This window comes from Dermochelys coriacea, chromosome 3 (genome assembly GCF_009764565.3).
Source record: "Dermochelys coriacea isolate rDerCor1 chromosome 3, rDerCor1.pri.v4, whole genome shotgun sequence".
In the NCBI taxonomy this organism is placed as follows: Eukaryota; Metazoa; Chordata; order Testudines; family Dermochelyidae; genus Dermochelys; species Dermochelys coriacea.
In genome coordinates, this window is record NC_050070.1 from 120,049,838 (window position 1) to 120,067,749 (window position 17,912).

Sequence of the window (17,912 nt, forward strand, 5' to 3'; positions counted from 1 at the left end):
CCCATTTATGTGGATATGCTGGAAGCAGAGAGGAAGATGAGGTCACAAGCTCTAGTCTAGGGAGCCATTGGCCATGAACTGAACACTACTGTTTGTATTCCCCTAGAGCCTAGGAGCCTGCCCATTGTGCTAGGTGCTATACAAACACAGAAAAAAATAAATGGGTTTAAGTTGGCTTCCACTCAAGACGGTCTTGGTGCCTTGAACCCAGAGAGTAGGTCTTCAGAAGATGAGTGGGAAGGTCGGAAAGTTCATTGTCTCTGCTGAATTATAGATGCATTTTTATTTGGGCTACCTGCTTTTCTCACTTGTGGTTCTTCTTCATCTGGTTATGTGTGTGTAAGGCAGTGGCCAGATTTACTGACGTCTTTAATTTTAATTTTTCAAGGTAGGAAGATATTGTAATTGTGTAAACGTAAATTTTCCACAACTGTATCTTTTGGAATTTTTCATTTTTGCAGTTGTGGGTTTATGTAAATTGGTTTTCTTTTCCTGGCTGAACCACAGCATTGGCCACCGTTGAGGCTCAGAATCACCTTAGTTTCTGCTTCACCAGAAGATACTTTTGTATCATTGAAGAGCACATTGGTAGTTGTCAGAGCAGATTTATGGGCCCCACAGGTAGATGCTTTGGAGCAAAGAAAAGCAGTGTTAGTAGAGGAAATGAATATACAGTTATAAGTGGAGGAAGGTAATTCTGGGTCCTCCTGAATGAAAATGGAGGTGATTAGGTGGGTGATGAGGAAAAATGCTGACAGGAAGAGGTAGGTTTCTGGGTTTGAAATCTTGGCCTCATTAAAGCCAATGGGAAAGCTCCCATTGTCTTCAGTGGTGCCAGGAGTTCACTCAGTATTGTTAATAGTTTTTGGTAGCAAAAAAACCAAAAAACTCAAAGGGTAGTAGTACTAAATTGTGTTGTCACATGAACTTGTTTCAGCCCATAGGATTGTTTTGGCCATCGGGTGTGATAAATGTATATAATTGCTTTTTAATGTTGTTTTAACCTTTGCTTGCACTTCCATTGACAACATGAAGATGTAACTCATATGTGATTCATTAAAAACAGATTTCTTTTCTTCATTGTTTTTGTTGTGATTTATTCTCTCAATAGGCATTATAGCTTTATCCGCCTCCAAAATAATAGCTAGGAAATGGTTGAACCCGTAACTCTCCAGTTTTTAAGTAATAGTAAATGGTTTTAGGAGAATGTTGGGGAAAATGCATGTAGCCAAAAATAAGCAAATATCCTGTATTTTGAATCTCTGATATATTGGTGGTGGTTTTTTTTGAGGTAGGAGAGTGTTTTTTGTTGAGACGGGGGTGTGTGTTGGGATGGGTGTCAATTTTTTCTGTTTTTTTTTTGTTTTGTTTTTGTTTTGTTTTGAACAAGGAAGAATATTTGTGGGTGGCCCTCTGCAGCTGGGACCATGCAGTAAGCAGAGGTTGCAAGACAGGTAAAATAGATACTTTGGTTATATCACTGATTTGCCCTTGCTGATACCCATGGTGAATTTGTCCCCTTGTCTTTTGAGTGATATCTCTCTAAGTTTCCTTATGCAGCTGAGATTTTTGTACTTTAAACATTTTTTTAATAAGGGATTAAATAAGATGATATGATATATAAAAAAGCAGATGATTTCCTGCTTCTTAAATAGTCTAATAATGCAAAGTAAGATTTTAAGGATGTACATGAAAACTTTCTATAATATCTTGACTTTTCAGTACTTAACTATATAATTCTAAATTTCAACATAGTTTTTTAAATGGATATTTAAAACATGCACACCTTTTATATTTTGATATCTTCCTCACTTTTTTGTCACTTTAGATGTGTTGTCTGGGAAGTCTTCATAGTATTCAACAGAGATCAAGCCATAATCTAGGGATGGGTTACCTTTTCCCCAGTTGTCTCCTGTGTCATTTTATTATAGTGAATAGTTGTAAGTACCTCTTGTGATAAATACCTCATTCAAAACTCGTAGCATGGGCGGGAGCTGGGAACTTCATGCCTGCTTATCTTGGAATGTTGGTAGCTGATTGTCAACTATCTTCACTACAAGGTTTCGCAGCTTCAGCTTTGTTACAAATGGAGAAGCAGGTACTTTTTAATAAAGAGGCAGAGGTTGTGGCAGCAGATCAGTGGTGAACGTAGTGTGTATGGTAACTTGTGAGAATTTGAGGGCAAACATATTCCAGAATATACTGCACTGGGCCCATGTTGATTTGTTATAGTTACAAATGAGACAGCACGAACCTAGTGCCATAGTCACTTAAAATTTGCATCACTGGCATAATCATCAAAACATTTTTTTTACTAGTTTGTAAAAAGCTGCACTTTTTCACTCTGAACAGCAGTTTTATCTTAGGTGAACATATTTCTTCTAGTGAAGCACTTTGTCTGCCTGATGTAAGAGCTATGCAGAGTTGGAGCCTACTAAGCTTTGTTGCTCATTTGTGAAGAAAACTAGGTAAAAATAAAGCAACTTTCATCTGTGTACAGAGTCCTCATTCCATCCTTGCTGAATTCTACCATTCCCTTTTGGAGGTGCTTTCTTTTCACCTGTCTTAGAACACATCTGTGAGATATCTTGTGACATCGTATGGGCTAGTGGTCTGCTTTGAAGTTGAGACTGTATTTTCAGGCAAGTGCCATCTATAGCCTTAAACTTCTTTCTGCGTGTATTTGAGAGAAAGTTTTGAGACTAAAGGCAGGACATTGGCTGCCAGCAAATGTAGTTCAAGCATGTAGTTCAAGACTGACCACCAGTTGAAAACTTAACTTAGTACACGCCACAGGAATTGTGATGGAAGAACTGGGTGGATAAAAAGCAATGATGTAAAAAATAAAAATAAAAAAAATGGATTTTTTTATTTAAATCGGATTTTTTTGATAAAATGCTTTTTGAGGAAAAAACTTATCTAAAGATAGTTTTAATTAAGACACATTATAGCTCAAAGATATCTCATCATGGAATAGGGATTATAAATTCTAATTCTATAGTATGAGACAATATAGTCATGTAATGCTTAAGAAAAGTTTTGTAAATGAGTTCCAATAGTTCATGGATTAGGGACCCAATTTTATGGGGTTCTGGGGGCTTCTGTTTCGATTAAGCTAAATAATCTTTCTATCTACCCAGTGAGACTCAGTGCCAAGTCTAGAAGATACCATCAGAGATGCTTAGTTTTGTAGTTCTCAAACTGGATTTGTGTCTCCAGAGATAACATGCTTGTTAATAGCAAAAGAGTGTTTAAATAAATAAATAAATAATGTATAGAGGTGAGAAGAAACAGACCTCAACCCTATTGTCCCTCTGCAAATATATGTACACACAATCAGTCACTTACCTCTATCTAAAAGAGCATAGTTTCAAAAAGTTCAATGAATAGAAGATTGTTGGGGGTGGAATAGATCTGGACAAGGAGAAGAAGTCTGGAGATAAATGTGAGAAGGGAGGGTCAGGCAGTAGAAACCAACGTGAAACTGTTTGAGCAGCATATTCCAGAAGTCTTGAGGTCTCTCTGAGCGTAGCCTTCATTGATTTGAGATCTACCATACCATTATAGGGAAAACCTATAATGGCAGCAGGCCGTAAAAGAGACCCAGTTTGGGTCTCATCTGTCTCTGAGTTGTGAAGAATATGTATTAAGGATATAACAACCAACAATAATGCACTTTTATGTAGAAATCCATGATTAAATTGAGTCTTCCTGACTAGTGATTTAAATCATGATTTAAATCAGTTTGATTTAAATCAAATCCACCCTGTGGAGGAAGGACCTCCAGTAGTACTCTGGGTACATTGGGGAAGGGAAGGTCAATGTAACATTTCATCTTTTCACATTTTGGGGAGTGAGGCAAGGATCTGCTTTTGTTTGTATAGTTTCCTTATGACTGGGAAGACTGTGGTGATACTGGTGAAATTGAGAGTTTATAAGAGGTTGCAGTGTAAAATTGCCCCACTTTTGCTCATGAAAATGTGCTGAATTTGTACATTTTTGATGCTTTGTATAGTATTTGAGCATCCTGGAGAAATAGCAGGCACAGAAGAGTAGCTCTCAGTTAACCCTTTCAGTCAGTGGGCACTTTCCACCTTCTTTCTGTTTTAGTACCTGGATTGTTAATCTAAAAATGGGTGTGTGTGATATTCTGGCCCCATTAAAGTCGACAACAAAGTTCCTGTTGATTTCAGTGGGGCTAGGATTTCACCCTGGGTGTTTTTAAAGCACTCAAAGGTGAGTAGTAGTTGGGATTATTACTATATGCGCTCTTGTTGCAGTTGGAGTCTGGAAGTCATGTGTACAAACGTGATCTGACACAAGAAGGTTTCAGAGTAGCAGCTGTGTTAGTCTGTATTCGCAAAAAGAAAAGGAGTACTTGTGGCACCTTAGAGACAAACAAATTTATTTGAGCATAAGCTTTCAGCTACAGCAGCTGTAGCTCACAAAAGCTTATGCTCAAATAAATTTGTTAGTCTCTAAGGTGTCACAAGTACTCCTTTTTCTTTTGACATAAGAAGGACATTATAACAAAGATGCTATAGGCTACATTACCACTAAAGAAGAATGCAAAGAACAAGAATTGTACAATATGGTATTATGAGGAGCTGAATAAATATCTGAGGTTTAAAAGAAACCTACACTAGAAATTGAAAAGAGGATAGGGGAAACTTAAGAAAAATACAGACCATGAAGGCTTGCAAGAAAAAAAATGTGGGCAGTAGACAAGCAGAATAAGCAAATATAAGCCAAAGCAGTAAAATGGTTTTTATTCCAAGTATCGAGGGGGGAAAATAGTCTTGGAGAGAATTAGGTCCATTAATAAAGGAGGCGAGATGAAATTAATGAATACTAAAATATGTTATTTTTATTTATAATTATTATTTTTTATAATAAAATAAAGAAAATAAGTTTGGCCAATTAAGAAGTGATTAAAGCTTTGTAAAATAGTTTTTGATAGAAGGTAAGTGAGTACTTGGAAAGTGTGTAAATGTACACATCAGCTGTTTCTGAGAGTATATGTTTCTGAATATTTGAAAGAATTAAATAAGTTTATGGTATTGCTGACAATGAAAAGTGTTGGCAAACTGGTATGGGAAATCTGGCTAAAAGCAGAGTTTTTTCTGATCTTCAGAAAATGAGTGATGTATGTAATTGTCATTCTGTTGCTATAACTTCTCTCTTTAGCAAACTAATGGAACAAATGTTAAGAGGAAAAAATACCTGAACGCCAAAAGGATAAAGGAACCTTGAATATAGGTTTATAAATGAACAAATCTTGCTCGACAAACTTGCTATTTTATAGTAATGGAAGAAGGGGGACACAGACTTTATATACATCCAAAAATACATTAAAAGAGTGTTATGATTGCAAAGTGAAGCATTCAGAAGTTAGAAAATGCCAGAAACAAGATTTTTACTATTAATTATTCATTTTCTCATGGGCTTTTCTATGGCACATACCACTGTAGTATCTAAGTGCTTCACAAACATTAATTAATTTTCACAACACAACTGTGCAATGAGGGGGTAGTGTTATTTCTATTATTAAATGGGGAATTGAGACATAGAGAGATTAAGGACAAAAGTGTGCACTAATTTTGGGGGTTCAATTTAAGATGCCTATGACCTGATTTTTTTCTGAGCACGTACCTTTATATAGCACTTTATGTGTTCAAAGCACAGCTCTCATTGATTTCAGTTGCAACATTGAGTGCTCAGTACTTTTGCAAACCGGACCCCAGGATTTCACATTAGGCACCCAGAAAATAAGGAACGCACAATTAGTGATCACCTGGGAAGAGTTCGATTTAAGTGACATCACATACCAACTCTGTGGCAGAGGCAGGGATAGGATCTGGTTTTCCAGGGTGGTATTCAGCTACCTTAACCATGAGACCATCTTTTCTTTTCCTATTACCTCCTGCGTCATTTACTGCAAACCTTCTTGCTTTTGTAACAAATGAGGGAGACAGAGGTCCTACATACAAGAGCCTCATTCACTACACAACCTTGATTCCTCCCTAGAGCAGGTCTATCCTGTGCCGTGAATGAGATGGGGTCCTGTGGGAAAATAGTATGTTATATAATTTAAAGACTGTATCGGAATGCATATGTACAAGGGGGCCAAAATAAGGTTGCACAGACAACCTTAATTTTGGCATTTCTTAACTTTTGAGTATTTGACTTTGCGAACTTAACGTTCTTTTAGCTTTTTGTGTGTGTGTTACTTCCCAAGTTTTTAAAAATCCAAATTGAAAAAAACAGAAATTTCATCTTGTGGAATCATATTGACACCTGCAAGGTTCATCAAGTGTGTTGAAACTTCAAATGGCAGAGGAGCGTGCAGTGGCACTGGATCTTACAGAGTAACTGATAGTAGTAAGAAGTTCGCAAAAAGAAAAGGAGTACTTGTGGCACCTTAGAGACTAACAAATTTATTTGAGCATAAGCTTTCGTGAGCTACAGCTCACTTCATCGGAAGCTCACGAAAGCTTATGCTCAAATAAATTTGTTAGTCTCTAAGGTGCCACAAGTACTCCTTTTCTTTTTGCGAATACAGTCTAACACGGCTGTTACTCTGAAACTAGTAAGAAGTTGTAATCCTTGTGTGGACTAGCCAGAAGAGGGGGATCAGACACACACTTTGCCAGTGAGTTTCACAGATATTTGCTGACAGCAGAGGAATGGTGAAGAGACCTGTCTCTTCTCTCCCCACCCCGTCACCCCCTCCCAGTTTCTTGTCTCAGTTTCATTATTCAGTCAGTCCTACGGCTCCATTTGTCCAGTTCTTCTCCACTTCCATACACACACTACCTTCCCCCTGGTTCCTTGTCTGTTTTCCCCATCCCTGGCTTCCAGTCTTGTGTCCAAATTTGGGCAGTTTTTCATGGAAAGGGCAAAAGGCATAAGGATAACTTTCTGGGCAAATTTCAGGTTCCTGCGCCAAAGTATGGAGGTGCTAAAGCTTCTCAGTTAAAAAGTTGTAAGAATTTTTAACATTAACATAACCAATGTATTTTCCCCCAACCTCACTCTGAGAAATGGGTGAACTGTCTTTGCCAAATTAAAAGAATTAAAATAAAAAAAAATCAGCCTCAGGTAGACCCTCTCCGGAAAATTTCAGTCTAAATGGTTAAGGTTTGGCAAAGTTATAAGCAATTTAGTTGAAAGTTATAAGCAGATAATGGAATGGAATGCCTAGGGAGGTTATGGAAGCTCCTTCAAAAGTAGGCTGGATCGCCATCCATCTTGGATGGTTTAGACACCACAGATCCTGCATCTTGGCAGAGGGCTAAACCTAGATGACCCTTGTGGTCCCTTCAAACCCTATGATTCTATTTAACTGAAAATAGGGTCTTATAATGGAAAGTGTCAGGTAACTGTAACTATAGGAATTGCTAATTATAAGGCCTATACTTTTAGCCCCATATTTGATACCATCTAGCAGAAATGTTACACTTGAAATTGTCTTGGATGTGAACATTGTCAAGTGGATTGAAACTTGGAAGAAATAACCTAAAACGAAGAGTAACAGGCATTATTTTGAGTAAGGGAAGAGTCTAGTGAAAGAAGCTCAGGGAGTGTTGTTAAATCTGATTTATATAACATCTTGTTTAATGCTTTGGAAGGGGGAGGAAATGTCAATTTAATTAATTCACGGATAATTCTAAATTGGAAAGCGTTGCAAATGCTATAGTGAGAATATAGTAATAATACATAGTGGCCTAGAGACATAGGAAATATGCACAGAAAATTACCCAATGACACTCAATTTGAAAACAAATGCAAGCTAATAATCTGGCAAAAATAATTTGAAATGTCGGATATGTAAAGAAAAAGAGAAACCGTGTGAAACAGATCTAGGAGCAATAGTGAATCACAAATTAGAGATGAGCATTCAATTTAATATGGTAGCAAGAAAGGCTAATGCACTTTTGAAATAACTACATAGAGGTGGCACGTCACTAAGAAGTAACAGTTCCCCTCTACACAGCTGTGGTATGATCACATATAGAATACTGCATTCAGTTCTGGATACCTCATTATCAGAAAGATACTGCCAAATAGGTGGGATGTTACAGAAGGCCAGTGATAAAAATTATGGGTTTGAGTGATTTTATTTGTAAGGAAAGAGATGAAAATAACTAAATATATATGGTTGGCTAAGCAATGACTAATTTGGAGGAGATGTACCCTGCAGATTTTTGCCAGATGTAAACATAAAGAAATAAAAATTAGTGTAAGTAGCAGTAGTGGGATGAAATTAAGAAAGACAAAATTTAAATTGAGTATCAGGAAAAACATACTGGTATCATAGCCGTTTAGGCTGTGGAATAATCTCCAAAAAGGAGCCCCACCCCATGAAACATTTTAAAACTAGATTGGCCAAAATTTTAGAAATTATACTGTAGAGAAGTCCTGCACTAAGAGGGAAATGAACTGGATAAACTAATAGGTCTTTTCCTTTTCTGCTTTGTATGATTCTATGAAAACCCTGCCATTAATTAAGCTAACATTGTGTTAAGCTTTTTTTCTTTAAGTGTAACTTTTCTGTACCTTGAATTAATGCACATTAATTAAGAGGTAGAGGATAGATACTGTAGCTTAGCCCTGTAGGAGCATAATAGAGCTGTACTTGACAGTTTATACTCTTGATCTGATTCAGTTGGTCCTCACTAGTTAAAAAGGTTACAGTAAGGTGTCACACACAAGTGAGCTGTAGCTCACGAAAGCTTATGCTCTAATAAATTTGTTAGTCTCTAAGGTGCCACAAGTACTCCTTTTCTTTTTGCAAATACAGACTAACACGGCTGCTACTCTGAAACCTGGTTTACACCAGTCGTGAAACTCTTGAGATGCATGGTACATACTGCCCCAAAAACAAGCAAACCCAACCAAAAAAACCCAAACCATTCCAGTCCTGGATTTTCTGAGGTCTGGCTAGGAAGCAAATTGACTTTCATGTGAAATGTGGCTTATGACTCACATTATGATTTGGAAGCTTATTAATGCACATACTTGCAATGCAAAGGCTCTGAAATCTAACATATCATACGCTTAATGCTCCTTCAAAACTTCCTTTTTCTTCCACCATCTCGGTTATGAATTTGAAAACTAGCCACCTTTACCAGGCTAAAATTTTTGCCCAAGACTGTGTCTTTTACACCTAAATAAAATTGGTGTAGCTGGAAGAATACTTTAAAGACAGTATTGCTAATCATTATATATGTTAGTGTGCTTATTGATTTTTTTTTTTTAATCTGCAGAGGTAATAGAAAATGTAAATGCCATTTTTTCTTTTTTTGCTTATGAGTGCAAAATCTTTTTGTCATATTTCTGATTTTAAGTCCCATATCCGTATTTTAAAACTCTTTTCTAATTAATAGGAAAATTAGAACATGCTGCTTGTAGAGCCCTACACTTCGCTGTGTTTTTGTATGTCGAATCATTGTTGGATGTGTTCAGAATAAAGGTTCATTGTGCTGAATAAATGCAGATATAATCTGTGCTACACTAAGGGGTGTTCCTAATTTCTTCTTACAGTATGTTTAAATCAGATCTTTGCTTGTGTTTAATAACAGGGCAGCCCAATGGATCCAATGGTAATGAAGAGACCTCAGTTGTATGGAATGGGCAATAACCCTCATTCCCAGACACAGCAAAGCAGTCCATACCCAGGGCAGTCATATGGCCCTCCAGGAGCTCAGCGATATCCAATGGGAATGCAGGGACGGACCTCGGGAGCCCTGGGAGGAATACAGTATCCACAGCAACAGGTTGGTGGAGGATTTTTTTGTATTGCTTTGGTTTCTCTTCTCTTCTCTTTTCTCTTCTCTTCCCCTCCGCCATTCTGCTTAATGTCAGGCCACAAGAAAAGGCTCAAATCAAAGTGTTTTGCTTTCAGAATGAAGGTAAGGGGCTATTTTAAAAATGAATAAATAATGACATAAATTTGTTTCCTTAAATTTCACACTATGTCTAAACTATTTAATATGCTACAGACATATCTTTTAGGAGAAGAACATGTTGAACGCCAAAAAAAATTTTGGTTGACATCAACTAGCTCTGTACATCTCTTTGGATTTTGGGATTTTGTTTTGTTTTTTTTTAACCAATATAGGTACCCATTTCTCTCCCTTTCTCCCCTCCCCTAACAGGTTTTCTCATCCAAAGAAGAAAAACTCCAAGCTTACGCTAACACAGTACCCGTTTACTGGAGCGAGACCAATATTGTTCAGTGTGTGAGAGCTTGTCATGTCTTTGTATCAGAGTTGATTTTTATCGAAGCTTTCTGTGGTTTATTTCTTTTCTCTCTTTTTCTCTTTTTAAAGTCAAAGGTTGCTTTTTTTTTCTTCTTTTTTGTATCAGAGGATATATAAATGTAACAATCTCCCCTAGTCTAGTTGGATTTCACTGTTGATGGTGACCTCTTCTGCCCCTTTCCCACCCTTTTAAAGATGACTAATTACTCATGTTCTCACCATAAATTAGTGAAGATACAGTAGTTGTTTTCTGAAGGGAAAAACAGATTAAAGTTATCCAAAAAAGCATGTTGGCAAATTTCTGCTAGATTTCTGATTAGAGTTGTTACTGCAGACTGAGAATTCTATACTCAGTTGCAAGCACAAGGCTTTTTGATAATGAATGGAAAACAGTGTTCTGTCTTTACATGGGCTAACTAGTTGCAGATTTTTTTTTTTTACTTTATTTTGTGTTAAATATAGAAAAGGACTGAAAATAATGATTTACCAGGTAAATATATTGATTTCAATCTAATCCCAATACCCATTGCCATAGAATACACAAGAAGTGTCTAATTAGCTTGTAACTTCAACTATAGTATTCTTATGGGTTCTCAGCTACTTCAGATATGTTAGTGAGTTGAGTTGCAGCATTTCACCATCTGACTTTTTTTCTTTTTCCTCATTAGATTTTTTTAAATGGATGTTTACTTGTTTGTAAGAGGCGATTTGGTTTAAAGGAGCCCAACACCTTACTTTGTTGCCAGCTTAATACAGCCCAGGCATTTTGCCAGTTTAATAAATGGTACCCAGTTGTCATTAGAAAGGGATGTGGAAAAAAGGAGCCTTCAGTTTTTTGTTTAGCTACAGCCAAAGCAAAGTTATTAAAACATATTTTTTATTTTTAGAGGGATTATTCTATGTTGTTTAGAGATGGGTGTTTGAATTTTTCACTTCATTTACTAATTGCTCGATAATTGTACATTATCTGTCAACAGGCAATGACCTGGCACAGTGATTGGCTGCTGGCCCTATCTGTCTTCTCACAGCATTAATGTAATTGGCTGAGCAACATTACAGTTATGATTACTAATACTCTTCAGGGAAAAAGTGAGAGGATAATTATGACATTGAATTTTTATTGAACGGACATCACCACCCAGGCATGATTTTGTTTTGGACAGCCTCCAGAGCTTCATGTGTTTGGCTCGTGAACCTCTAATGATCTGAATCCAGTTCTTTTCATATTGCTCATATATTATCACCTTTCTACAAAGGATTAAAATGCAGGAATCCAGGTTTGTAAATTGAATTGCCAACTTACCAGCTGAGTGGTAAGTTATCTTTGGCTCGGGATGCCACATTTTCATTTCTGCCTGGATTTTTACTTTTGTGACATGAATATTAACCAAGAGGGCCCAGTCATGCTTTTTGGAATTGATTGCCTAGTGATTGTATGTTTATATATAATATAAAATAAATATACAGCTAACATTTTCAGGGGGTGTGTGCTCAGTACTTTATGAAAATTGGGGCGCTTTATAATGTCTCAGATTGAACAACCAACAATTTGAGGTATTCAGAAATACCATACACTTCTGAAAATCTGATGAGTTGTGAGTTATCTGGACTTAAAGCCTATGAGTTGTGCTGGTCTAATTGGAGTGTGGGTATGCTATGGTTTGGAGCCAGGAAAGGGAAAGAAACATGTCTCTGGGAGATTGTTTTTATTTGTTTTGTTTTGTTTTGTTTTAAAGTGATGGTTTGATGCTATCCAAAGGTTTTGGAATAGTAGACTAAATCCCAGGGGAAATTAGTGGGCAGAGTTCAAATGAGATGGTTAAAGGTGCATGGTAAATGTTTTTTCCCTAAATGTTCCATTTGTGCAGGAATTTTACTCCTGAATCTCAGCTCCATAGCAGGAGACAAGCAAAAGTTCTCAAAGCTCTAAAGATTTTAGGGCCTTGAAGGAGAAGCCCTTGAAAGATAAGCCTGAGTTGACTTCAGCCACTATGTGCCAGGGCTTGGGGTTAGAGCTGTCTGCACTGGCAGATTTTAACTTGGAGGTCTATTAATAGATGCTGCAAATGAAGAAATAGAGAAAAAAATAAAGAAAGAATAAAAGAATCAACATTAATGAAGATGCCTGGTCAAACATGAGAAATGATCCTATAATTGGCTATAAGCATGCATACAGAGAAAACATGTTCCTGCTGAATGCCATTGATTCTGTCTCTGTAAAGACACTGCAGAATGTTGTGTGCATTTTGACGATAATGCCATCCACAGATACAGAGACAAGTATGACAGGGAGGTGTTTACTATTTGTTCACACAACGAAGATATAGTGAAAAAAGATGAGAGAACTTATCTGGTGCAGGCAGCCTAAATTTCTGACATGTAGGTGTTCAGCACGTTACGTAAAACTTGTGAAGAAACCTAATGCAGCAGAAGTTAAAAAATTATTTCACAACTACCATCTGCCTCGTGGCTGATTGAGGTAAACATGGGAATGGTGTACCTAGCTTTCCAACAAAGGTTGGTGGAAATCTCAGGATAACAGTGTCTCTAACAGTGTTGGGGGTGCATTCTATGAAACTGCTACAAAGGGCTTCATAAAGAGAGACACTAAACTTAACAAAGCATTGAAGGAGGTTTTGGAGGAACTTGAGAGATTACGTACAGGATGATGACATCACTCTCCTGGTCTTGGTGAAAATCTAGTTTGAATTAATTAACAAAAAAGAACTGGAACCACACAAAGGACAAAATATGAAATACAATGCAGAGGACCTTTGCATTTCTTGCCAATTTTAGTGATCCTATATACAAAGGGTGTAGTGTAGGTTGAGCCTAGAACAAGAAGGAAAGGCAAAAGTAAGGCTGAAGAATTGTTAACCTGATTTCCTTGCTCACTTGACATTGAAGATTTAGATTTTTAACCCAGACTTATGTTTGTGAAGGAGGTTGTGTCAAAAAATTGTTGCATCAAAATAATAGGATATTGTGGAACTAAAATCACAGAAGGCAGGTCATTTTGGCTGAGAATTTTGTCAATTTTTGAAAGACTTATCCAGTCAGTTCCACATGAATTGAGCAGATATTTAGTACACTTGGATTGGTTTGGTCAAATTGTTCTAATAAGGTAGGTGCTGAAAAATCAGAGAGGTTGGTAAAAGTATACCTGTATCTCAGTGCAAATATAAAATTGGAAAGCATTTATTAATTAGTCAACTGCGGAGTCAATTGTGTTTTGTTTACAGAATTGCAAACTTCTTATTTTGGACAATGTGTGCCTGTCTTATGCTCGAGGAATAATTCATATAAAGTGAATCCCATAATGTTTTCTGTTTCATTTAATAAAAGCCTTTGTGGGATTTTTAGTGGACTTTTTCACCCACCCTTGCAGGAAAAGAAGAGCTTTTTGAGGGGAGGAAAATCACAGCAAACTTTCATATATCTAGAATTGTTGGAACTGTCAGCACAATCTGAACACATGGGAACATCAAGGTAGATGTCTACACCCCAAGATTCTGAAGCATTGGCCATAAATTTTGGTTCTGATGCTGGTATCCCTGATTCCTCGTGCACTGAATGTCTCTATATTGTCAGTGCCTTTTGAGCCCTGGTTGATGCTCCAGGCTCCCCTGTCAGCATGCCATGATCAATTAACTGTGTGGGAGCAGGGAGACAATGATTCCTAGTTGGTCACAAGAGCTTGGGGCTCTTCTGATGCCAAGTATATTTCTTCTGCAAAAGAATGCCATGACAGCAACTCTGTTTGAGGAACTGATTTTACTACAAGTCTTTTAAACAGCTAGCTGTATTGGCAGACTGAGTTGGTTTGGTAGAAGCTAGAAGGGCTTATGACTGAGAAAGCTGGGTCAGGAACTCCTATCCAATAGGGTTACCATTCTCTTGGATCCTATGTTGGACCTGTTGGTGAAGAAAGTACTGCAGATATAAAAGGTGGTTGTTAGCCTCTGTATAGTGACATGCAGCTTTAATTGTGGAATGATCCATGCTCTCACCCACTACTACTTCCCTTAGAAACAAACAAAAAACCCTTTAGCGTATGGGGAAGTTCTGCCTGGTCATGGAGCCAAGATTCAGATGTGAGAATCCTGCAAGATTATAACTCCAGAGATGCAGAATTACAAGATAAATCATTTTCTCTTCTCATGTGGATATCAGAATTACTTACCTTGTAACTTCAAAGGAGTTGAATTATCTTCTGTATAAATACTGTTGTGCTTGGCTTCCAAGCTCTGTAGGAAAATGTTTAAATAAAGTTTTAATTGAAATTAAAAATACATCAACATTTCTATTAAAATTAAGGTTGTTTTATTACACACACACACACACCCACACCCCTGTAATATTTTCTATTCCTCAGCTTAAAAAGAGGAAATCATCTCTTCCAAAAAATCAAACAAACCTACAATAGTTTATGAAAAGTTATAAATTTTTCAACCAAGTCTGAAAGCCTGAATATATAGATAAATGTTTGAAATAATAGGATGGTCTTTTCAGTGCTGCGATGGGCCTATTTAATCAGTCAATCACTGGATAATTGATGTTTACGATGTATTAAAAATTCTTATGGACTGGAACAACATATTATTGTGTAAAATAAGATTGTGTTGTGAGATGCATAGTAAAATCTTTATGGAAAATAGTTGCATATGTATGTACAGTAGCCATTCTTAATAGCCAGTTAAAGCTTAATATAGCTGCCTTTTTCTAATTTTGACTGTGATCTTGCAGACTCTCTAGGTAGGGATCTCTGCTCCCACTTTGAACCTGCTCACGCTGAGTCATTTGTAAGACTGGTACCTTAAACTTCAGAATATCCAAATGGAATCAAACTGGATAATTTTCTCATATTTTGTTTTAAAACTATTGAGTGTTAAGAGTGCAAAAATGCACCTTCTAAGTGTCTTTATTGGCTGAGTTTTCAAAGGCCTTACACTCAACTCAGTGGCATTTGTCTGTCCGACTGTAATGTGAAACTTTTGAATACTGCCTCAAGGAGGAATCCTATTGATTTTGGGGAAAGATGGAGAATTCAGGAAGCTCCTGCCAGCTCTTTAGCACAGCCACAGTCTCAAGCAGCGCTGTGGTTGTTTGTGGATCAGACAACTGGTTGAGGGCATCCATTAACATCTGCTAGCGTAGCAATACCCTTGCTTCTCTCTGCTCATCTTACCAATAGAGTTTAACATGTTGACACCCTGAATGACTTACGTCTCAGACAGAAAGTAGAATAATGGTGGGGGGGGAATGGGCCACACACACCCTTGGGGAGGGGGACAGACGGAGCCCCTGGCATGGGGAGAAAGTGGAAACAGGAAGGAGGAAATGAGTTCACATAGAACCCTTGAAATGGGGCAGGGGAGGGAATGGAGGGCACATAGAACCCCTACTATGGGGGAAGGGAGAGGGTCTTTGGAATGGGTGGAGGGAGTAATGGGAGGGCACACAGAGCCCTGATGATGGGGAAGAGAATGGGGGACCCTGGTATGGGGGGAATAGGAGTGCACACATAACCCCTGGAATTGGGAGAAGGGAGACTGGGGCACACAGCTCCTGTTGGGGGATGATTGGGGAACCTGGAATGGGGGCCATGGTTGGAAAGAGGGGATTGGGGGCACACACAGATTCTGCCATGGGATGGAGAATGGGGGAACCTGGTATGAGGGAAGAGTGGGAGCACACAGAGCCTTTGGCATGTCAGTGTGTGTGGAGAATGAATCGCATGGGGGGAAGTGGGAATGGGGGTTCACACAGTCTCTCTTGTGGTGGAGGGAGAGTGGCGGGGATGGTATGGGAGGAGAGCTGAATGGGGAGTACATTGAGCCACTGGCATGTGAGTGATTGGGGGAGTTGTGGAGAGTCTTTGAAATAGTGTGATGAGAGAATGGTACACAGGGACCTTGTGAGGGGAGAGCAGAATGGAGGGATACAAGGAGCCCATGGTGTGTACGGTGAACTCAGTTTATATAAGGTATCTGATCCCCGATAATTAAAAAGGCAGAACTTTAAACCTTCTGAGACCAACTTACTTATTTTGGTTTATACACTTTGTTTGGGTGGAGTAGAGGAAATTTGCTTCTGGTTGCTACAGGTTTCAACCTGGAGTAAATTTTAAAGGCCCAGGAAAGTTATAAAACCTCTGGGAATGTACAGTAAGGCTTTGTTATAATGGAAACGGCAAGTCAGCCAGAACTATAGCAGCACCAATATGATTACCTGTTCACAGTGCTCACCTTGGGTGACATCCCAGATCAAAAATGTCCAGTTTAAACCAAGGAAATCAATTGGCTGTTGACTTGGCAGGTAGATTTTTTTTATAGCTAGCAAACACTAGCGTACTAGCTGCTGGATAACTGGTGTGTGTGTTACTTTGTGAAATCTTTTAATTCCAGAAGATTGAAGTATGCCAAGAAGAAGGTGGGGTTCACGATAATGATTTGTTTCAACCTAGTAATTGGAAGCTAATGCATATATACAAGGAAAACTAGTCCAGCTGTATATATATTTTCTTCACTAGTGTATATATTGTCTTCATCCTGCGACAGAATTGTGGTTAGATTGCAGTTTATGTTCTGAAATTGTTTTTAGTAGGTATATTGGTGTGGATGGTAGAGGGAAGGAGGGAGAAAGTAGAATGTTTTGCTCTATTATTTTTTAGGGGAAAAATATCAATGTGACTCTATAGGGGCTGGGAAGTTCTGGTTATTTTTATTTTCTACATATTTGGAATATTAATTCAAAGAAGGGTTGTTGAATCTTTAAGAAGGCGACTTTTTCTTCCCCTGCTTTAGTATTTTTAATGTCTGTTTAATTCAAAGAGTTGTGAACAGTTTGAATAAAAGTAATTTCTTCACTCAAGGTGTTATTTGAATGGTATCTCAGTCATTCTACCAGTCCTCTATAATCTTCCAGGAAAAGAACATGGTAGACAAAATAATAAGGCAGAATGTAGGAAAAAAACTTCTTTGATGGGGGAATCTTGTAGACCTCTCTTTATGCATCTTAAAGAGGGGAAAAAAGGGCCTGACCCCATTTGTTTTCCTTTTTAGGTCATCTTTAAGAGTCGATCTTTTGATATTCACCATTAATCATTGCAAAATCAAAGTTGCAGTTGTCCTTTGTCTTGTAAATAAATGAGATTTTATATTTTAGGTTTATAGAAACACTAAAAAGTGTGTGTGTTGTGCAGACTGTCGGAAAGTGTTCAGTGTTTTTCTTTCTTTCTCTCTTGTGCTAAGCCTCATTGACTAAATTGAAAAAAGGCAGCCACTTTAGTTCATGGTGGGATAAGGCTTTATGTTGTATTGTCTCCTTTAGAATTATCCCTTCCATTCAGTGTAATTCACTCTATAGAGGGAGGTGAGCATAGATTACAGATAATCGCAGAATCAGATTTGACATAAGTTGGGGTCTTTATGGTAGCTTAGCTCTTCATCTTAACACTGGTCATCTGACAATGTTTACTGAAGGAAATCCCTTAAGTAGCAGAATTGCATTATAATGGAAAATAGAAATCACTGAAATGTTTCTATCATTTCTTTAGAACTGTGTAGAAAAAATTGTAGGTTAAGCAGAGAGCGTCAGCTGCCTCAAGGAAACAGCGCTGTTCTTTCAAGCGGATGGCAGAGTGCT

The 17,912-nt window shown here is 37.8% G+C and overlaps 1 protein-coding gene across 24 annotated transcripts in view; it reads left to right on the forward strand.

Annotated features, from left to right (window-relative positions):
• Positions 1-17,912, forward strand: part of ARID1B (AT-rich interaction domain 1B) — a 409,836-nt gene that overhangs the window by 23,690 nt on the left and 368,234 nt on the right. For all 24 annotated transcript variants that reach the window (XM_038394479.2, XM_038394489.2, XM_038394491.2 and 21 more), the window contains exon 2: positions 9,585-9,779. In XM_038394479.2, coding sequence (XP_038250407.1) covers positions 9,585-9,779 — 195 coding nt within the window. The remainder of the gene's footprint in view (positions 1-9,584; positions 9,780-17,912) is intronic.